Source organism: Euprymna scolopes, chromosome 20 (assembly GCF_053919585.1).
Source record: "Euprymna scolopes isolate OS-2025 chromosome 20, ASM5391958v1, whole genome shotgun sequence".
Taxonomy (NCBI): domain Eukaryota; kingdom Metazoa; phylum Mollusca; class Cephalopoda; order Sepiida; family Sepiolidae; genus Euprymna; species Euprymna scolopes.
Window position 1 is genome coordinate 64,662,415 of NC_136501.1, and position 26,791 is coordinate 64,689,205.

The window sequence follows — 26,791 nt, forward strand, 5'->3', positions numbered from 1 at the left end:
GTTTCAACTAACCAATAAGAAAATTGTATTCAGTCCTTCTGCCCCCACCCTTCCCCACCACCACACATGAAAGGTTATGCTATTAATTCACCTTTGGGAAAGGATGACTCAGCAAATCATTGGCCGACATTCGTGAACTTGGATCTGTTTGTAAACAATTCTCTAAGAAGTTCTTGCCTTCCGAGCTGAGGTGATCCGGAATGGCTGGAAGATTCCCCATACCAACCATAAACATTATCTGATAGGAATGGTAGTCATGCCAAGGCCTCTGCAATAAAAATAAATCAAATTTTTAACAGAAAGATACTTTTTAGGGTTTAGGTGAAAAAAAAAAAAAAAAAAAAAAAAAAAAAAAACAATACATAAGACACAAAATCGGTTTTTCACCAAACAGAAGTTTTTATTACACGCATACAAAAAAACTCTGAAAGTTAATGGCAACTTAGAAATTATGCATTTCAAGCAAAAGTAATTCACTTTGAATTAATGCTGAATACTCTTTCTACCGACTAAGTTACATAGTTTTCTGTTTTTAAATTCCCTTCTTTTGTTTTATTTTACTTCAGTCTAAGTTCTCAGAAATCAAGTGCCTCCCTCTCTAGCGGTTAACAAGTGACCTTTACGCGAGACACATATTCAAACGTTCCATTGAAGTTTTCTTATCTCTCAAACACTGAAATATTGAAGAAGTTGGGAACATAATTTTACTCTCCCCAATTGATCATTTTAAAATGTTATAGTCTTTCTTTTTAATCGCTTCGTCTTCTTAGAGTCCAGGGCAAGAATTCATCTAGTCTGTTGGAGTATCCAGCTTTGTGCTGTTCCTTGAGGTAACATCACTTGGAGAAGGTGCATCATTCTTCGTAAAATTCAGTGCGGGTTAGCCATACCAAGGAAATCTTATTTAGGCTATGGATACAATGTGAATGAATATTTAATCAATGTGACAAAAAACTCAACTTTATATGGGTGTGTGTGTATATATATATGTGTGTGTGTGTGTGTGTGTGAGTATTGTAAACATGTATAATATTAAATAGTAATATATTCTGTATAGATGTTCAGAATTTACTTCAACAGTGCTAAATATGGGAATAGAGCTTAGTAGTAGAGTATGACAGTATGGCAATTAAGCTACACAGAAGCATTCACATGTCATTCCCGCAAGCAGTCAGTTACTTATCCTAAGAATTTCCTGTGGATATGAAATGTGTACATCTAATTGCCATGAATATATTTTCATACTTTACTATATATATATAATATATACATACATTTATTTTACTTAAGTTGGAGTCCTCAGAAATCAAGGAACCTAGAGGCTAACACTTGATCTCTATAATATTCCATTAACATTTTCCTTTACTTCTCAAACACAGAGTTAGTAGAGAAATTGAGAACATCATTTTCCTTTTCCTGATTGACCATTTAAGTATGTTATAGCCTATCTTGTGGTCTCTTGGTTTTACTGGATTCTAGGACAAGAATACATCTAGTCTGATGTTACTTGAGGTAACATTACTTGGAGAAGGTGTAACATTTGTCGTAAAAGCCAGTGTGGGTCATCCATACTGAGATCTTATTCATGCTAAGAATACAATGTGACTGAATATTTAGTCATGGTTTACTTGTAGCAAAAAGTATCTTCATGCCAGGTTGTCCTGACAAATACTTGTACAGATAGACTTTACACACTCAAGGAGAGTGTCTAGTAGGCATTCAAGTTCTCTCATATTTATATAATATTTTATGTTATGCTAATTTCTTTAAATTTATTAACGTTTCAATATTTGCATACTACATATGACAGGCCTGCCAGGGGAGAAATAATTGTGAAAGAGAAGCGGGACTACCAAAAAAAAAAATCAGGTGATTCTTTGAAATAATGTCTTCTTGGATATTACAAGATATATTGTGATAGTGGACCACTTGAGGCTTTATAAAAATTAATGTTCCCTAATCAGTAGGTTTATATGTTCAGTGATAAAACAGCCATTCATTTATGGGTAGGCTGGCTGTGTGGTTTATCCCAAATGAGACTAATATCTAAACATATTCCAGCAAGATGGGCAGATGGGCCAGTTGATCTGAGAGACAGTTTCTGGGATTGAAGCTGATGGACTATTTGTGTTTAGTTGGGAGATATGTTTGCCCATTTTTGCATTTGATGGAGAATTTGGATGTAATCGTAACCTAAAAATAAAACATTGATGCTTGTCTAAAACTTTAATTGCGATCTTAATTGAAAGGAAAATCATTTTGTTATAACAGCGACAAAGATCACATCCAAATCAAGCACTGCATTCAGATGACAACAACAAGCAGATGATCACAGCCTGTGCACTGAATGCATACAAATGCAGGTTTACATCTGATATTTTTTATTCACATGTCGACAGCATTCATAAATTCCAACCAATAGGCCAGACCTTGCATAAAGAGGACAATATTTGCGTAGAAGAAACTTACCTTGCCTGTAGCCATTTCTATTACAACACAACCTAAACTCCAGATATCTGCAGCTCGTCCATGTCCCTCCTCATCATTTTTCGAGAAGACTTCTGGTGCCATATAAGCTACGTGTTGCAAAAAAAAGAGAAATAAAAATAAATTTTTCAACATAATTGCCATACAAAAAACATTTTAAAATTATAAAAATTTGTAAACAGAAATATTTTTTGTCTATTATGTAAAGGAAAGCCATAATTAAACATTGGAACCAGGAATTTTTGAAGCATGTTAAAACTCAACTATCAATCGACGGGAGTCACTCACCTTGACACAAAATGCAGTGAACTCATTTGAAGCTGGCTCAACTCACCTCAAGTGAATGCCGTTATGATTATATTAATCGTTACAAATGCAATTACATGTCGTCACAGTTGCAATTACAGTAAAGTCATAATTCTGTGTGTGCACATGGCTAAAAATTAGTATACTTACAAACCTAACATCAAATTCTGTATGACCCCTGAACGTCAGTTTTTAAGTCTCTGACAGTATAGACACAGCACTCTCCCTCGACACTAGCGCCCAAGTCCATGTATTTGGTGACTTTAACGTTCACCACAAAAACTGGCTTGGATTCTCTACTCACACAGATGCAGCGGGCAGCACAACACAGTTTTGCTATATCTCACTCCCTATCACAAATGGTTACGTTTACAACCCGTTTCCCTGACCAGCAAGAACAACAAGCATCACTTCTAGATCTGTTTCTGACTACAGTTCCCGAAGATTGTACAACAAATGCTAACAGCCCACTCGGGAACGCTGACCATGCAGTGATAATGGTAGAAATCGCCCTAAATTCTAGACCCAAAACTGAAGAGCCAGTGCTCAAAACAACGAGATATTATAAAAAGGCTGACTGGGAAGCCATCAGAGATCTTATCAGAGATGCCCCATGGGGAAATATTTTTTCTCTTCCTGCCGAACAGTGCGCAAATGAGACCACTGAATGGTTCAAAACAGCAATGGAAGCACATGTTCCCGTGCGGAAATTTTATAGCAAGCCCCACTCTCCCCAATGGTTTACTTCGACTTGCGCAACTGCCATTGCTCAAAGGCAGCATGCATACCGCAGATTTAACCGACATAAGTCCAGTTCAAACAAACAGAAGTACATACAAGCTAGAAATAACGTTAAGAAAGAAATAGCGACAGCCAAGAGAGAATTTACTGAAACCACTAAAAAACGCATCGAAGCACAAATATTAGGAAATCATGACTTCTGGAAAATCTACAACAGTTTAGTAAATAATGGGCAATCAACAATTTCCCCACTAACCAACAATCACGAGGTTGTTTGCTCAGCAACCGATAAAGCTAATATGCTTGCCAGCCGGTTTGCCTCGAACTCCACACTGGACCTTTCTCTGACTTGCCTGACTTTCCTTTGTGGACAGACGCCACGCTAGACGATCTAAAAATCACCCCTGCTCAGGTACATGCTATCATAAAAAATCTTGACACCTCAAAAGCATGTGGACCCGATCTCATCCCAGCTGTGCTATTAAAAAAGTGCTCAGCCGAAGTAGCTCCAGTTCTCTCCAAACTCTACAACAAATGCCTTAATGAATCATGCTTTCCGGGCTGTTGGAAAACCGCTTCTGTGGTACCAATATTCAAGAATTCTGGCGAAAGAACTGACCCATCAAATTATCGCCCCATTAGCCTCCTCTCACTTTTCGCCAAAATATTTGAGACCATAATTAACCATGCTTTAGTCCGGCACCTGACAGATGCTAAACTTCTGACTGACAAACAATATGGATTTAGACAAGCCCGTTCCACAGCTGATATCCTCACTGTAATCTCTGAACGCATATACCATTCACTGGACAAAGCGAGGGAGGGCAGAGTGGTAGCTCTAGATATATCTAAGGCTTTTGACAGGGTATGGCACAAGGGTCTCCTCAGGAAAATTAAATCATACGGTATCACTGGTAGAATACTTAGCATAATTAAATCCTTCTTAGATAAGAGAAAAATCCAGGTTGTCCTCGACGGTTGAACATCTAAACAGTGTGATATAAATGCGGGAGTGCCTCAGGGGTCTATTCTTGGACCTCTATTGTTCCTGATATTTATTAATGACCTCCCCGACAAAACTGCCTCTGAGATGGGTATATATGCTGATGACACTACACTCTATAACAGGCATGACAGGAAAACAAATGAAAACATATCTAAAGAAATGGCAGAAACATGAGAGGATGACCTCCAATCTGTAGTGGAATGGGGACATAAATGGATGGTCACATTCAATGCTGCCAAGACCAAACTGGTTTCCTTCAATAACTACAAGAAACCTTCTCTGCCACCAATAGCAATGGCCAGGGACTCCCTGTCTGAGAGTACATCTTTCAAACTGCTTGGCCTAACGTTCACAAGAAACATGAGTTGGAACAATTATATTGAAAACATTGCCAGGGCCGCTGCAAAAAAGGTAGGCTCTCTCTACCGTGCTAGAAAACTACTGACACCTGAAAGTATCCTGTATCTCTATAAGGCCACCATTCGCCCATGTATGGAGTATTGTTGTCACATCTGGGCTGGTGCGTCTACTACTAGTCTCTCGCTCCTAGACAAGGTTAAAAAAAGAGTCGCCAACTGATAGGCCCTGAACTGGCATCTAAGCTTCAGCCCCTGTCCCATCGACGAAACGTTGCATCCTTCTGCTTGTTCTACAAGTATTTTAATGGTGAATGCTCTGACGAACTGCAGACACTTGTGCCCTCACGATGCAGACACCCTCGACAAACCCGACAGGCAGCTAAATCCCACCCCCACACAGTAGAGATCCCTAGATGTAAAAGATCTTTCTACTCCAGTAGTTTCTTCCCCAGAACCGCTAGACTCTGGAATTCCATTCCAGGATCCTGCTTCCCTAACTGTACTGACATGCAGAAGTTCAAGTGCAATGTGAACAGACATCTTGCTGCCCAAATCCCTACATAGTGCCCCCAGTAGTTGCTGACCCTGATAGTAGCCCCCTACACCTGAGTGGCAATGTGCCTTGTTTGGGGTGAAAATGTAATAAAAAAAAAAAAAAATTTTTTTAAAACTAGTTATGGTAATAATATATTGCAATATTCTCTCCCTTAGGGTCATTAGAGGTCAAATTAGTGCATGAGAAAGAGATCTGACTGATAGTTGTTTCAAAAAGTACTGAAATTAGGTCAGTCAATTTTTTGTCTTTAAATTTTATAAAAATAGGATGTATCTGAAGTTCACTTTAAGATTCAGAAACCTTTCTATTGTCTTTCCCAATAAATTTTACATAATACACTTCATCATATAACAATGTTTTTGTTAATGGAAAAGAATGCTTTATAGTATTACAATTGTACGAAGTAGATATGAATTATATTTCATTCATTAGACAATTTATGCAAATTCAATTTACATTAATAATTGCTTTCCATTTAGAGTAAGAATTTCACTGACCATGAGTGCCAACTAAATCACAGATTTCTCCAGGAACTGTAGATTGATTCTTGAGTTTCACTGAACAGCCAAAGTCCCCTAATTTGACAGATCCATTGGAAGTTAGAAACACATTGGCACCTTTAGTAATAGAATAAAAAAAAATATATTTAAAGTAGCTGAACTATCTGCTCAAGCAAGCACAAAATAGATGCTTTCAGCAAATGCTTGAAGAAGTGGATAAATAAAATTCATATGATTGAAAAGAGATGGGGTAACCAAGAGTATGAAAGAGAAAAACGATAAAACAAAAACAGAAATGGCAAAAAAAGAAATATCAGAAAAATGTCTAGATAAAATGTTGTCAAAAGAAAGAATGTCAAAATGAAAAAGAAACACCAAGAAAAAGAAATGCCAAGAAAATGTCAAAAAAAAAAGAAATGTAAAAAAAAAAGTAAATGTCAAAAAAGAAATGAACAAAAATATGTCAACAAAAGAAATGTAAAAAAGAAATGTAAAAAAACACAGAAGAAATGTCAAAAAAGAGCACATTCATTAATGTTTGAAAGTATAGATATTAAATTAAACAGATGAAAATCAACAAAATGTGTGAGAAATTTGTATTTAAGAATGTCAGAAAAAAATTCATTTTTTTAATTCATCCAATTTTTGTATTTTGTGAGAAAAATATTTGCTTCAAACCTTATTGTAACAGATTAAGATGCCATAAAAACTTAAGAGTCACAGGCTGAACAAAAAATAAAGTCTCTTAGAGATGCTTCAAATTAATTTACATAATTAGTGACAGAACAACTAACTGATGTACACAAATTCTCATAGAAATGCATGGACCCATCAAAAAATAGATAAGATTAAAAATAAAATAGGGATCGATTAGGTTTTAAAGACCACAGAAAATAAACAAAATGAAAGAGGCAAGTTTGGGTTTAGACCGTATTTGACTTGTGCAATAAACAAATGGATAATAAACCAAAGTTATTTGTCACAAAGCTGATTTTTAATGTTGGTAAAATTTTATTTTAAGAAAACAAAAACGAGTGGGGGGGGGGAGGCTAAAAATCTATTGTTCAGTACAGGTTTTTATTTAATTCTAAATTCTTGTTTTCAAATTATTTTGTTCGCTATGATTATTCGATTTATATCTGAGGTTTATTTTCCATTTATTTATAGTGTGCACAGACCAACTGAAAGAACCTGTATAGACACAAATTATCTTTCATTTTGTTTATTTTCTTGAAACCTAATTGATCTTAAAATGGTTAGAAAAATAAGAAAAGCTGAAGCTTTTTGGTTACATTTGAGATCCAAGCATAAGCGAGATTGAGAGAAGGGAAAGAGACAGAGTAAAACGCCAAACTCCCTTTTATTTTGGTGTTACCTTTGAGATCTCTGTGAACAATTCCATGATCGTGCAAGTGGCTCAGAGCTTTCAATATCTCACGAGTATACATACGAATCATGCTTTCAGGAAGACCCAATTTGGAGGCTTCTTCAATCGTGCCCCGATCACAGTATTCCATAAATACAATCATTTCATCCTACAAATAAAAAAAACAAAAAACAAGGCATTTATCAAAGTTATCTTGTTGGATTTTAGAATTTATATCTAAATAACATTACATCTGATACATCATTATTTGATTCTAACTAGCCATTTTATTTTTTCTATTCCTTCCCGCAATAAATTGTACAATACCAAAATGTTTCTGGTTTCAATAAATAAATAAAAAAAAAAAAAACGGTCCTCTCGTGACAATGACCGATTCTACGCATGCGTCAGATGACGTCGTGACCTGATTTACTTTAAATAGTTGAAAAACCGAACAAATTTTATGTATGTCCCTTTAGCTCAGTTGGTTAAGGCCTTGGTTCATTATCTAAACGTTTTGGGTTCGAATCGTGGTGTGAGATTTAAAAAATTTTTTTTTTTTATTTTTTAAATTTAAATATTGAACCAGTGTTTCGTTTTTCTGCTTTTTTTTTTTTTACTTCACTTATTAGCGACACCCAAAAACACCCGGGTACCCACAGATTTTTTAAATTTTAATATCAAAACAGACTTATTGAAGCCATTTTTCACGTGTTCGTTTTTCTGTTTTCATCGTTCGTTTGCCTTACGTTAATTTTTTTTGTGTTTTTTTCCCCGCTTAAGTGTTAACGTTGTTTTCTTTTTTTTTTTACTTTGCTTATAACAAACAAACCGTCGTCGTCATCGTAGTCATCGTAACGCTCGACGACTTCCAGCCACGCACCTGTCAATTTCGTTCTTAAATAAATTCAAACATCTTTCACTAACTCATTCTGGCTGGCCGATTTTATTTTCAAACTTCGCTTCAGGGCTTTGGGTTCGATCAACGCCGGGTACCCCCGCTAGTCTATTTATACAGGGTGGGCCAAAATAAGGGTCCTATTTTTAAAAATTCATAAATTCATGTAAGTTTTAAGAAGTGTTTTTCGGCCAAAATTTGTTTTGTTTATTTCAAAAAAATCTCGGAAGGGTCAGTCTACACACACATAAAGTTTGGTGAGTTTAACCTTTATTTTGTGGAAGTTATTCAAATTTAAAGATAGGACCCTTATTTTGGCCCACCCTGTATAAAAGGCAAATGCGGCATGCACATTTTTATATGTCCAAAAAAGGCTCTTTTCGCTGACGGTCCTGGGGTCGTTACTATCGCTTAGAAGTGTTTATATACCCCCTAGATAATAATATCTAGGATTTGGGAATGGGCGTCGCGTCTAGATTTATTTACAGCGACTTTTACAAAATTATTGCTATTTTGGCTTCTCACGTGTTGATTCGGCTTTTTCATATAAAAAGCAAAACTAATTCAAAGCTAAGACATGGTTCTCGGCAGGCAATCGCCGGAAACGTCCAGCTTTAATGCGAGGAAAATTACTTATACCAGACGATTGCTATTCAATTTGGACAATCCCCTTTTTATAGGGAGCTGGTTTCTCCCCAACATCTTTGGGAAACAAAACCAGCCAAAGTTGAGTAAACAAACCGAAAAAAAAAAAAAAAAAAAAAAACCCTGCACCGCAGTAAATGATAACTCCATACTTCTATTTGACCTCATTAATGAGGTCAAATAGAAGTAACGGAGTTAACTTTATTGCGGCCACTTGTCAATTCAAACATCTTTTCGTTATTATTTCTTAGTCAGCAAACGGTTAACGTCACACGTTTTTTTTTTTTTCACACTATTATTTTCCAACTGCGCCTCAAGGCTTTGATTTCAATTCTTCCTACTTACCTACCAAAATTTTTTTTTTTTTTGAAGCAAACACCCGGGCAATGATTTTTTATTCTTTTGTTTTGATTTACCCAAAACCACATGCACCTCCAAACACTCGGGCAACGCCGGGTACCCCCCGCTAGTGTAAGATAAATCTTTGTAGCTAAAAATTTCACATAATAATGACTAGTGATTTTGGGCGACTATCTCCTATCAACCTATTTTTTTTTTTTTTTTTTTACATAGTAGTCACCACTTATCAAGACCCGGAAGCCACTTGAGGATAAGGGTTATTGCATGTACTATCAATGGGATAATATCGTAGTAATCGTTAGTAATAGAGATTTGATAAAGTGTCTTACTTAAGGGGGCAATTCATCAGGAATTTGTTTATATTGGACTTGAAGACATCCAAGTTGTAGTCAGGTGGAAAACAGGCAAACGGAAGAGAGTTCCACAGGCGTGCACTTTTAAGAAAGAAGCTTTATTCATGGAATCTACGTTTTGATTTAGACACAGATAAAGAATGGGGAAAATTATTGACACTGGTTTCAGGTAGACGGGTGTTTTTGTGAAAGATTGGTGAGGGGGGGACCAGAGATTGAAGCTTAGATGAACACTTGCCATGGAAATAACAATAAAACAAAGGCAGGCTCGCAACATCTCTTCTGTGGGAGAGAGGTTGCAGAGAACAGCCTTCAGATATGTAGGTTAGCTGTGAATACCTAATAAACAATAGACAAACTAGCAATATTCTTAGAGGGTGCCTGTGAGATATCCTCTGGTCATGTATATCTTCATTAAATGTATAACCAATATAAAGTTTAGACTTAGCAGGTATCAGCCACCATAAAAACTGACTGACTTATTAGAGTGTGGGATGTTAACCTAATATAGTAATGCACTTATCAATCAGGAAAAAAGTATTAGACAAGGAAGAACATCTTCTGTAAAACTTTCTTTAAATAAACTATCATGGATATTTCCCTGCATGCAGTTACCCAGCTATCTTGACGAGGTACACCAGTGTAGATGATGCCCCTCAACCTGCACTATGTAAAAAAGAATTGATTAAGAAGACTTAAATAATGTAAGAGAGATAAAAATCTTTATAACTTAAAATATAATTTATCTCCCTTAAATTATTTAAGTTATTATTGAGTTGATTATTTTTTTATCTCATCTCTATAACATTTTGTAACCACTTTGCGTTTTTCGATTTTATCAAACTTATTTATATTTTACTTTTATCTTACCTATTTATTCTTAATTTTAATTTTCTTGATAATTATTGAAATAAAACAATAAGGATTAAAATTAACAGATTTTAATAAGAACTTGAAATTCTGGGAATTACTTCATTGGTGTTTAAGGACTATGGATTGAATTAAATGCAAATCTGAAATATTTCAATTTTTAATTAGAAGTTTGCACTCATATCATACCGACTAAATCTTTTGAGGATACTTCAGGGAAACTTAAATTTGAGGAATATTTATTAATTAATGTCTAGTACATATTTATTCACAAAAAACAGTCATCTAAATTTTTACAAAGGAATTTCACCCCCTTTTTGCATAAACCTAAACTAAATATATCCCACATTGTGACTTCTTCGATCTAGCCCTATATCATAATGATTGGTTAATTAGTTTAGGAATGGTTGGTTGTTTTACAGCAATCAATGCTTTTTAGGTTATTTAATACCGAATTCAATAATTTGGAAAAAGTTTTTATGGTTCCAGTTCTTTATATCTTCAAATATTTATTGATGGTATTTGGTTTGGTTGTTTTGTAGAAGAAAATTGTTGTTCTTTGTTTTGGACTTTGCAAAACATGATTTGCGAAGGAGAAGGAAAAGAATAATAACATCAGTGTCCGATGCATTTTATTATTTATTTAATCTGGTAGTACTTTAGTTTACTGTACAAATATATAAACAAATACACATACCTAACTTTATATAAGTAGTGATATGTCAACTAATCAGTTAATTCAAAAATGGATGCCAGCAAAAGAGCCATGAAAAGATCTAAATTAATTGAAAATTTTAATCTTCATAGTAATGGTTAGGTATTTCAGCTAGTGTAATTGCCGAGATTGTCTGGGGAGGACAAGGTCGTCAGATGTGAGAAGGTATGTGAACTGAAGTTTTGTAACTCATAACTGGATAAGAAGCAAACTGAAGTAGATGCATTATATTTATGCAAAGAAGAGGTGAAATTCTTTTGTAAAAATTTAGATACCTCTGAGTTTTGTGAATCAATACATATTAGACATCAATTAATAAATATTCCTCAAATTTAAATTTCTTTGAAGTATCCTCAATAGGTTTTTAGTGGGTATGAGCACAAACTTCTAATTAAAAATTGAAATATTTCAGATTTGCATTTAATTCAATCCATAGTTAGATACCCTAAACACCAATGAAGTAATTCCTGGAATTTTAATTTCTTAAGATCTATTAATTTTAATCCTTAGTTTTATTTCAATAATTATCAAGAAAATTAAAATTGAATTTTTATAACTGTTGGCATTACTTATTTTAAAATGAGTAATGCCAACAGTTATAAAAATTCAAACCAAGAACAGACTGAATTGAAAAATCCCCTGAATTTTATTAATTTAAATTGACAATAGTTGAGTTCTGTTCAGCATAAAAAAAAAGACAAAGCTTTCATTTATTTACCCTTTCATCAATATAAATTCCAGGTGAGTATTTATAAGTGGGACATATAAGAAATGATCTGACCAACTCCTATTATTTCTAAAAACAAAAGCCGTAGTCAAACAAAAGGAAAACAAAATCTTTCTATAGCAAAAGCATTTCTTCATACAACTTACACTGTTGAGTTTTTGTTAGATAAAATTAGACAATGTCCAAGTGAAGAATATAATAACGTTAGAAAGTCAGCTGCTGCTTTTGTAAGAGATGAAAGAGTGGTGAACAGTTTTGATCAGTTGTCCAATAAACAGAGGCAGAAGAGAAGATATTGACATCTTTATCGTCTGATGGCAAGGAACACAGATTGCTGTCGGCAATTTCCAAAGGGCCTGAAGTAATCCTTCAGAGGACGGATAGAAATTAATGCACCTTGTAAACAGATTGGTTATTGTGACCCAACCACCTCATAGAAGCTGCTCTCCACATGAAGTAATTAACTAGACATTTTAGTCTGGGAAAGATACGAAAAAGTTAGATGCCGTTGACTTAGAATCTGCGTTTTATATAAAACTAGCCTGTGTGCCCAGCATTGCCCGGGTGTTTGGAGGTGTATGTTGAGAAAATAAAAAAAAGTGGTAGCAGGCAGGCTCGACCGTGACACGAAAGCGGAAAAGAAAATGAAAGAAAACCTGATGCCTTACTCCTACTCCATGATGCAACTGGAAGTTCGGAACATTAAAATTAGGCAAAGTCAATCCAACCGATACGATGACTTACAAAAATGGCTTCCAAAAAATCGACCCCTCCCTCTAGAAAACTGCCAAGTTGGGGGTGCACGAATTAATATTTTTGGCCAATTTTTCGATATTTGACGTCCAAGATGTTGAGCATCAAAATGATACTGATCATCCGTCGCCTCTGTCGAAAGTTTTAGACAGACATACAACCATACATTTAAACAGACAGATGAGATTTATATTTATAGATGGATGGTTAAATATGATTAAATTTGGTCTAATTTTTGCATTAAATACTAATTCCTATTGATCTCTGACTGTGCAGTGAATGAGTAGCATAAGACTTAGTTTGTTGCATCTTATAACGAAGATCCATACAAAATTTCAGTCAAATTGGACCAATAGTTTTCAAGAAAAGTTGGAAGAGACAGAGAGACTAAGAAAAATGTTTATGACAGTTACATACATGAGTTCCAGTTCCACTCTCAACCTTAGATGTGGCTTTGCCTTTGGTCAACGTGTTTGAATGTAAAAACATTAAAAATCTTTACCTTTTGCACTTCAACTCCATAATATTTCACAAGGTTTGGGTGGTTGATACCTTCAAGATTTTTCATCTCATCTACCACACCTTTCAATGGGCTTTTCATCTTATCACTTGGTTTTAACTTCATCTGGAAAACAAAACAAAATAACAATTCCTAAAATTAATATTTTATTTCCATCATCAAATGAAAACATCTAAAACAATATTTGTATCACAGAAATAAAAGGCTTTAAAATTCAAAGTAAAAATTGAGGACAAAATTTTGATTTTTTAAGGTTTGCGGATTGATTTGTACGAGCACACACACGTTATTGTGTAAGATTTAAAAAGTTAGACCTCAATAGCATTTAAGCTAACATCTGAATAAGCTTTGATTCTGAATAGAAAATTTGATTCTAAACAGCAAATTTGGGTTCTTGTCCAGAATTCCTCCTATATTAAAATGACAAAAGTAAAGAAAAAATTTGTATGATGTGATGAAACGAAACAAAAATATATTCCAAAAATCATGCAAATTGCTCAAGTAATCACTTTTAAGCAATTAATAGGAATTTGTAAGTATTACATGAATGTAATAAGTATGAATTAAGTTATCTCCCTTTGTTTTTAGAGATTTTTTGAACTGGCGGGAAAAGCAGTCACTTCTCTAATACTCATAAAATTTGATTTTCTTATTTAAAATTAAAATTACTTGATCAAATTATGTGAACTTTGGAATATATTTTTGTTTCATCACAGGTACATCATAGAGATTGTTTTTTTTTTAATAAAGGGGGAATTCTTGACAAGAACCCAAATCTTCAGTTATGGTCTCACCATGTTATTGGCAATACAATAACATACCTCACTGCAGTTTATTTTTTTTTTAAATTGTAGTCAGACTCAGACAATAAATAATATGAAAACATTTTTCAATCAGGATTGAAAAGAAAACTTAATTTTCAAACTATGTGAGGTAGAAGTAGCTAGAAATATAGTTGTATTGATTGCAATATTTATAGGTGAAAGTATGTTCAATATGTCATATCTAAATTAATAAATGCAAAAGTTTGACTCTTTTCTTGCACTAACAAAGTTAAAATGCTCTATTTCAAGTTAATTCAACTTTACACAATAGACTCACAATTCATCTTACAACTGTTTAAGTATATGCATTATCGGTCACAAGGTTAAGTACTTTGGATATTGAACTTAAAAAAGGGTATTTTATTTAGTAACTATTATTTGTTAATGGATTTTAATCTAAAAGTTTTGATTTGTTTTTATGATAACAAATAGTCTTTGTTTCCTTTAGATTTAAAACATACATAAATTTGTATAGAATTACTCAAATTCGAATATAAGTAAAAAATATTTTGTTTCATGTTTACAACAAAGTTATAATGGATTTATTAAAATTAATGTTTCAGGTATTTTAGGAAACTTTAGCAAAACAGTGAGCTGGCAAAACCAGCTTATATATATATATAACCAGCTTATATATATATATATATATATATATATATATATATACCAAAAATATAACCAGCTTATATATATATATAACCAGCTTATATATATATATATATATAACCAGCTTATATATATATATATATATATATAACCAGCTTATATATATATATATATATAACCAGCTTATATATATATATATATATATATATATATATAACCAGCTTATATATATATATATATATATATATATAACCAGCTTATATATATATATATATATATATATATAACCAGCTTATATATATATATATAACCAGCTTATATATATATATATATAACCAGCTTATATATATATATATAACCAGCTTATATATATATATATAACCAGCTTATATATATATATATAACCAGCTTATATATATATATATAACCAGCTTATATACATATATATATATATATATATATATATATAACCAGCTTATATACATATATATATATATATATATATATAACCAGCTTATATACATATATATATATATATATATATATATAACCAGCTTATATACATATATATATATATATATATATATAACCAGCTTATATACATATATATATATATATATATATATATAACCAGCTTATATACATATATATATATATATATATATATATATATAACCAGCTTATATACATATATATATATATATATATATATATATAACCAGCTTATATATATATATATATAACCAGCTTATATATATATATATATATAACCAGCTTATATATATATATATATATATATATATATATATATATATATATATATATATATATATATATATACATATATATATAACCAGCTTATATATATATATATATATATACATATATATACAACCAGCTTATATATATATATATATATATACATATATATACAACCAGCTTATATATATATATATATATATATATATATATAACCAGCTTATATATATATATATATATATAACCAGCTTATATATATATATATAACCAGCTTATATATATATATATATAACCAGCTTATATATATATATATATATATATATATATAACCAGCTTATATATATATATATATATATATATAACCAGCTTATATATATATATATATATATATATATAACCAGCTTATATATATATATATATATATAACCAGCTTATATATATATATATATATATAACCAGCTTATATATATATATATATATATAACCAGCTTATATATATATATATATATATATAACCAGCTTATATATATATATATATATATAACCAGCTTATATATATATATATATATATATATATATATATATATATATATATAACCAGCTTATATATATATATATATATATATATATAACCAGCTTATATATATATATATATATATATATATATATATAACCAGCTTATATATATATATATATATATATATATATAACCAGCTTATATATATATATATATATATATATATATATATAACCAGCTTATATATATATATATATATATATATATATATATATAACCAGCTTATATATATATATATATATATATATATAACCAGCTTATATATATATATATATATATATATATATATATAACCAGCTTATATATATATATATATATATATATATAACCAGCTTATATATATATATATATATATATATATATATATATATAACCAGCTTATATATATATATATATATATATATAACCAGCTTATATATATATATATATATATAACCAGCTTATATATATATATATATATAACCAGCTTATATATATATATATATATATATAACCAGCTTATATATATATATATATATATATATATATATATAACCAGCTTATATATATATATATATATATATAACCAGCTTATATATATATATATATATATATAACCAGCTTATATATATATATATATATATATATATAACCAGCTTATATATATATATATATATAACCAGCTTATATATATATATATATATATATATATATAACCAGCTTATATATATATATATATATATATATATATATATATATATATATAACCAGCTTATATATATATATATAACCAGCTTATATATATATATATATATAACCAGCTTATATATATATATATATATAACCAGCTTATATATATATATATATATATAACCAGCTTATATATATATATATATATATAACCAGCTTATATATATATATATAACCAGCTTATATATATATATATATATATATATAACCAGCTTATATATATATATATATATATAACCAGCTTATATATATATATATATATAACCAGCTTATATATATATATATATAACCAGCTTATATATATATATATATATATATAACCAGCTTATATATATATATATATATATATAACCAGCTTATATATATATATATATATATATATATATATAACCAGCTTATATATATATATATATATATATATATAACCAGCTTATATATATATATATATATAACCAGCTTATATATATATATATATATAACCAGCTTATATATATATATATATATATATATATATATATATATAACCAGCTTATATATATATATATATATATATATATATAACCAGCTTATATATATATATATATATATATATATATAACCAGCTTATATATATATATATACATATATATATATATATATATAACCAGCTTATATATATATATATATATATATATATATATAACCAGCTTATATATATATATATATATATATATATATATATATATAACCAGCTTATATATATATATATATATATATATATATATATATATAACCAGCTTATATATATATATATATATATATATATATATATATATATAACCAGCTTATATATATATATATATATATATATATATATATATAACCAGCTTATATATATATATATATATATATAACCAGCTTATATATATATATATATATATATATATATAACCAGCTTATATATATATATATATATATATAACCAGCTTATATATATATATATATATATATAACCAGCTTATATATATATATATATATATATAACCAGCTTATATATATATATATATATATAACCAGCTTATATATATATATATATATATATATAACCAGCTTATATATATATATATATATATATAACCAGCTTATATATATATATATATATATATATATATATATATATATATAACCAGCTTATATATATATATATATATATAACCAGCTTATATATATATATATATATATAACCAGCTTATATCTATATATATATATATATATATATATATATAACCAGCTTATATATATATATATATATATATATATATAACCAGCTTATATATATATATATATATATATATATATAACCAGCTTATATATATATATATAACCAGCTTATATATATATATATATATAACCAGCTTATATATATATATATATAACCAGCTTATATATATATATATATATAACCAGCTTATATATATATATATAACCAGCTTATATATATATATATAACCAGCTTATATATATATATATATATATATATATAACCAGCTTATATATATATATATATAACCAGCTTATATATATATATATAACCAGCTTATATATATATATATATAACCAGCTTATATATATATATATAACCAGCTTATATATATATATATAACCAGCTTATATATATATATATAACCAGCTTATATATATATATATAACCAGCTTATATACATATATATATATATATATATATATATATATATATATATATATATATAACCAGCTTATATATATATATATATAACCAGCTTATATATATATATATATATATATATAACCAGCTTATATATATATATATATATATATATATATAACCAGCTTATATATATATATATATATATATATATATATAACCAGCTTATATATATATATATATATATATATATATATATATAACCAGCTTATATATATATATATATATATATATAACCAGCTTATATATATATATATATATATATATATATATAACCAGCTTATATATATATATATATATATATATATATAACCAGCTTATATATATATATATATATATATATATATATATATATATATATATATATATATATATATATATATAACCAGCTTATATATATATATATATATATATATACATATATATATAACCAGCTTATATATATATATATATATATATATATATACATATATATATAACCAGCTTATATATATATATATATATATATATAACCAGCTTATATATATATATATATATAACCAGCTTATATATATATATATATATATATAACCAGCTTATATATATATATATATATATATATAACCAGCTTATATATATATATATATATATATATAACCAGCTTATATATATATATATATATATATATAACCAGCTTATATATATATATATATATATATATAACCAGCTTATATATATATATATATATATATATATAACCAGCTTATATATATATATATATATATATATATAACCAGCTTATATATATATATATATATATATATAACCAGCTTATATATATATATATATATATATATATATAACCAGCTTATATATATATATATATATAACCAGCTTATATATATATATATATATATAACCAGCTTATATATATATATATATATATAACCAGCTTATATATATATATATATATATAACCAGCTTATATATATATATATATATATATATATATAACCAGCTTATATATATATATATATATATATATATATATAACCAGCTTATATATATATATATATATATATATATATAACCAGCTTATATATATATATATATATATATAACCAGCTTATATATATATATATATATATATATATATATAACCAGCTTATATATATATATATATATATATATATATATAACCAGCTTATATATATATATATATATATATATATAACCAGCTTATATATATATATATATATATATATATATATATAACCAGCTTATATATATATATATATATATATATATATATATATAACCAGCTTATATATATATATATATATATATAACCAGCTTATATATATATATATATATAACCAGCTTATATATATATATATATAACCAGCTTATATATATATATATATATAACCAGCTTATATATATATATATATATATATATATATATAACCAGCTTATATATATATATATATATATATAACCAGCTTATATATATATATATATATATATATAACCAGCTTATATATATATATATATATAACCAGCTTATATATATATATATATATAACCAGCTTATATATATATATATATATATAACCAGCTTATATATATATATATATATATATATATATATATATATATAACCAGCTTATATATATATATAACCAGCTTATATATATATATATATAACCAGCTTATATATATATATATATATATATATATATATATATATATAACCAGCTTATATATATATATAACCAGCTTATATATATATATATATATATAACCAGCTTATATATATATATATATATATATAACCAGCTTATATATATATATATATATATATAACCAGCTTATATATATATATATATATATAACCAGCTTATATATATATATATATATATAACCAGCTTATATATATATATATATATATAACCAGCTTATATATATATATATATATATAACAAGCTTATATATATATATATATATATATAACCAGCTTATATATATATATATATATATAACCAGCTTATATATATATATATAACCAGCTTATATATATATATATATAACCAGCTTATATATATATATATATATAACCAGCTTATATATATATATATATAACCAGCTTATATATATATATATATATAACCAGCTTATATATATATATATATATATAACCAGCTTATATATATATATATATAACCAGCTTATATATATATATATATATATAACCAGCTTATATATATATATATATATATAACCAGCTTATATATATATATATATATATATATAACCAGCTTATATATATATATATATATAACCAGCTTATATATATATATATATATATATAACCAGCTTATATATATATATATATATATATATATAACCAGCTTATATATATATATATAACCAGCTTATATATATATATATAACCAGCTTATATACATATATATAACCAGCTTATATACATATATATATATATATATATATATATATAACCAGCTTATATACATATATATATATATATATATATATATATATATATATATAACCAGCTTATATACATATATATATATATATATATATATATATATATAACCAGCTTATATACATATATATATATATATATATATATATAACCAGCTTATATACATTATATATATATATATATATATATATATATATATATATATATATAACCAGCTTATATATATATATATATATATATATATATAACCAGCTTATATATATATATATATATATATATATACATATATATATAACCAGCTTATATATATATATATATATATATATATATATAACCAGCTTATATATATATATATATATATATATATAACCAGCTTATATATATATATATATATATATATATATAACCAGCTTATATATATATATATATAACCAGCTTATATATATATATATATATATATATATATATATATATATATATAACCAGCTTATATATATATATATATATATATATATATATATATATATAACCAGCTTATATATATATATATATATATAACCAGCTTATATATATATATATATATATATATATATATATATATAACCAGCTTATATATATATATATATATATATATATATATATATAACCAGCTTATATATATATATATATATAACCAGCTTATATATATATATATATATATATATAACCAGCTTATATATATATATATATATAACCAGCTTATATATATATATATATATAACCAGCTTATATATATATATATATATAACCAGCTTATATATATATATATATATATAACCAGCTTATATATATATATATATATAACCAGCTTATATATATATATATATATAACCAGCTTATATATATATATATATATATAACCAGCTTATATATATATATATATATATATATAACCAGCTTATATATATATATATATATATATAACCAGCTTATATATATATATATATATATAACCAGCTTATATATATATATATATATATATATAACCAGCTTATATATATATATATATATATATATATATAACCAGCTTATATATATATATATATATATATATATATATAACCAGCTTATATATATATATATATATATATATATATATATATAACCAGCTTATATATATATATATATATATATAACCAGCTTATATATATATATATATATATATATATAACCAGCTTATATATATATATATATATATATATATATAACCAGCTTATATATATATATATAACCAGCTTATATATATATATATATATATATATATAACCAGCTTATATATATATATATATATATATATATAACCAGCTTATATATATATATATATATATATATATATATAACCAGCTTATATATATATATATATATATATAACCAGCTTATATATATATATATATATATATATAACCAGCTTATATATATATATATATATATATATATATAACCAGCTTATATATATATATATATATATATATATATAACCAGCTTATATATATATATATATATATATATATATAACCAGCTTATATATATATATATATATATATATATATAACCAGCTTATATATATATATATATATATATATATATAACCAGCTTATATATATATATATATATATATAACCAGCTTATATATATATATATATAACCAGCTTATATATATATATATATAACCAGCTTATATATATATATATATATATAACCAGCTTATATATATATATATATATATAACCAGCTTATATATATATATATATATAACCAGCTTATATATATATATATATAACCAGCTTATATATATATATATATATATAACCAGCTTATATATATATATATATATATAACCAGCTTATATATATATATATATAACCAGCTTATATATATATATATATATATATAACCAGCTTATATATATATATATATATATATATATAACCAGCTTATATATATATATATATATATATATATATATATAACCAGCTTATATATATATATATATATATATATATAACCAGCTTATATATATATATATATATATATATAACCAGCTTATATATATATATATATATATATATAACCAGCTTATATATATATATATATATATATATAACCAGCTTATATATATATATATATATATATATAACCAGCTTATATATATATATATATATATATATAACCAGCTTATATATATATATATATATATATATATAACCAGCTTATATATATATATATATATATATATATATATAACCAGCTTATATATATATATATATATATATATATATATATATATATATATATATAACCAGCTTATATATATATATATATAACCAGCTTATATATATATATATATATATATATATATATATATATATATATAACCAGCTTATATATATATATATATATATATATATATAACCAGCTTATATATATATATATATATATATATATATATAACCAGCTTATATATATATATATATATATATATATATATATATATAACCAGCTTATATATATATATATATATATATATATATATAACCAGCTTATATATATATATATATATATAACCAGCTATATATATATATATATATATATAACCAGCTTATATATATATATATATATAACCAGCTTATATATATATATATATATATAACCAGCTTATATATATATATATATATATAACCAGCTTATATATATATATATATATATAACCAGCTTATATATATATATATATATATATAACCAGCTTATATATATATATATATATATATATATATATATATATAACCAGCTTATATATATATATATATATAACCAGCTTATATATATATATATATATATATAACCAGCTTATATATATATATATATATATATATAACCAGCTTATATATATATATATATATAACCAGCTTATATATATATATATATATAACCAGCTTATATATATATATATATATATATATAACCAGCTTATATATATATATATAACCAGCTTATATATATATATATATATATAACCAGCTTATATATATATATATATATATATATATAACCAGCTTATATATATATATATATATATATATATAACCAGCTTATATATATATATATATATATAACCAGCTTATATATATATATATATATATAACCAGCTTATATATATATATATATATATAACCAGCTTATATATATATATATATATATAACCAGCTTATATATATATATATATATATATATATATAACCAGCTTATATATATATATATATATATAACCAGCTTATATATATATATATATATATATATAACCAGCTTATATATATATATATATATATATATAACCAGCTTATATATATATATATATATATATATATAACCAGCTTATATATATATATATATATATATATAACCAGCTTATATATATATATATATATATATATATATATATATATAACCAGCTTATATATATATATATATATATATATAACCAGCTTATATATATATATATATATATATAACCAGCTTATATATATATATATATATATATAACCAGCTTATATATATATATATATATAACCAGCTTATATATATATATATATATATATATAACCAGCTTATATATATATATATATATATATATATATATATATATACATAACCAGCTTATATATATATATATATATATATATATATATATAACCAGCTTATATATATATATATATACATATATAACCAGCTTATATATATATATATATATATAACCAGCTTATATATATATATATATATATATAACCAGCTTATATATATATATATATATATATAACCAGCTTATATATATATATATATATATAACCAGCTTATATATATATATATATATATAACCAGCTTATATATATATATATAACCAGCTTATATATATATATATATATATATAACCAGCTTATATATATATATATATATATATATATATAACCAGCTTATATATATATATATATATATAACCAGCTTATATATATATATATATATATATATATATAACCAGCTTATATATATATATATATATATATATATATATATAACCAGCTTATATATATATATATATATATATATATAACCAGCTTATATATATATATATATATATAACCAGCTTATATATATATATATATATATATATAACCAGCTTATATATATATATATATATATATATAACCAGCTTATATATATATATATATATATATATATAACTAGCTTATATATATATATATATATATATATAACTAGCTTATATATATATATATATATATATATATATAACCAGCTTATATATATATATATATATATATATATATATATATATATATATATATATATAACCAGCTTATATATATATATATATATATATATATATATAACCAGCTTATATATATATATATATATATATATAACCAGCTTATATATATATATATATATATATATATATATATATATAACCAGCTTATATATATATATATATATATATATATATATATAACCAGCTTATATATATATATATATATATATATATATATATAACCAGCTTATATATATATATATATATATATATATATATATATATATATATATAACCAGCTTATATATATATATATATATATATATATATATATATATATATATATATATAACCAGCTTGTATATATATATATATATATACCAGGAGGTTGGAAATTAAATGAAATAATAGTTGCGTGAAAATAATTATACCTGTTAATAAAGTAACACAGTGATGTGAGTGGCATGAGAAGACTTGATGGATAGAGAGCGAAACTGTTTGCAACTTTCTATATGCGACAACATATTTGAGAGGCATTTGTTTGGAATCAATGTAAAACAAGGATGAAATGTACACAGTTTCGCAAAACTCACTTTAGAAAATGTTGAGCATGAAAGATTTGTTTTGAAAATTCTCAGTTATTTTCTTATTGAAACTGTAGAGGTTCGGGGAAAATTTAGATCATTTTAATCATATATATATATATATATATATATATATATATATATATATATATATAGTGTGTGTGTTTGAACATTTAATCAATCTATTGATTAAATGTCTACATCTTATATATTGCCTTTATATGCAGGGAAATATTTTCAAATCTTTATATCATTATATTGTGCGACCACTTCCTGCATATTGTGTGTGTGTGCTTCTTGTGACTGCATGACTGCTATATTTGTTTGTTTTATTTTTAATTTTCTGTTAATGAAATTTTTATTGGAATTTTAAATTACAATAGCATAAACTGAAACAAAATTACAATTTTATTTTAAAAAATAAAAAAAATTTGTAAAAAATCATGCAAATTGCTCTTAAGCAATTAATAGGTATTTGTAAGTATTACATGAATTATGAATTAAGTTATCTCCCTTTGAGATTTTTCATGACTTATGTTTGTTTTTTGTTTTTTTTTTTAATTTTCTGTTAATGAAATTTTTATTGGAATTTTAAATTACAATAGCATAAACTGAAACAAAATTTACAATTTTATTTAAAAAAAAAATAATTCGTAAAAAAAAAAAAAATCAAATAAAAACAAAAAAATGAAAATAGAAAAAATCTTCCTGGCAAAGGAAATGATAACGAGAACTAAAAACAAAGAGTTCAAAATAAAGATAAAGACAAACAAAAATAAGAGGAAAAAAAAGAAAATAAGTTCTGTATACTATACTAACCTCTTTCATCGCCATAAGCTCTCCAGTATCAACGTTAACAGCAGTGTAAACCTTACCAAAAGTTCCTTCTCCTGAATGAAAATATTGTAAACTTTAATAAAATGCAAACTAAAACTAAAAAACGACTAAAAAGAAAATCTGTAAACAGATAAAAATAAGA

General features: G+C 24.7%; 1 protein-coding gene across 2 annotated transcripts in view; it reads right to left on the reverse strand.

Annotated features, from left to right (window-relative positions):
• LOC145241452 (mitogen-activated protein kinase kinase kinase 4-like) overlaps nucleotides 1-26,791 on the reverse strand; it is a 145,847-nt gene that overhangs the window by 5,086 nt on the left and 113,970 nt on the right. For both annotated transcript variants that reach the window (XM_080104428.1, XM_080104427.1), the window contains exons 17-22: nucleotides 26,632-26,702; nucleotides 13,145-13,267; nucleotides 7,331-7,490; nucleotides 5,953-6,072; nucleotides 2,470-2,576; nucleotides 92-268 (exon numbers count right to left, since the gene is read on the reverse strand). In XM_080104428.1, coding sequence (XP_079960554.1) covers nucleotides 92-268; nucleotides 2,470-2,576; nucleotides 5,953-6,072; nucleotides 7,331-7,490; nucleotides 13,145-13,267; nucleotides 26,632-26,702 — 758 coding nt within the window. The remainder of the gene's footprint in view (nucleotides 1-91; nucleotides 269-2,469; nucleotides 2,577-5,952; nucleotides 6,073-7,330; nucleotides 7,491-13,144; nucleotides 13,268-26,631; nucleotides 26,703-26,791) is intronic.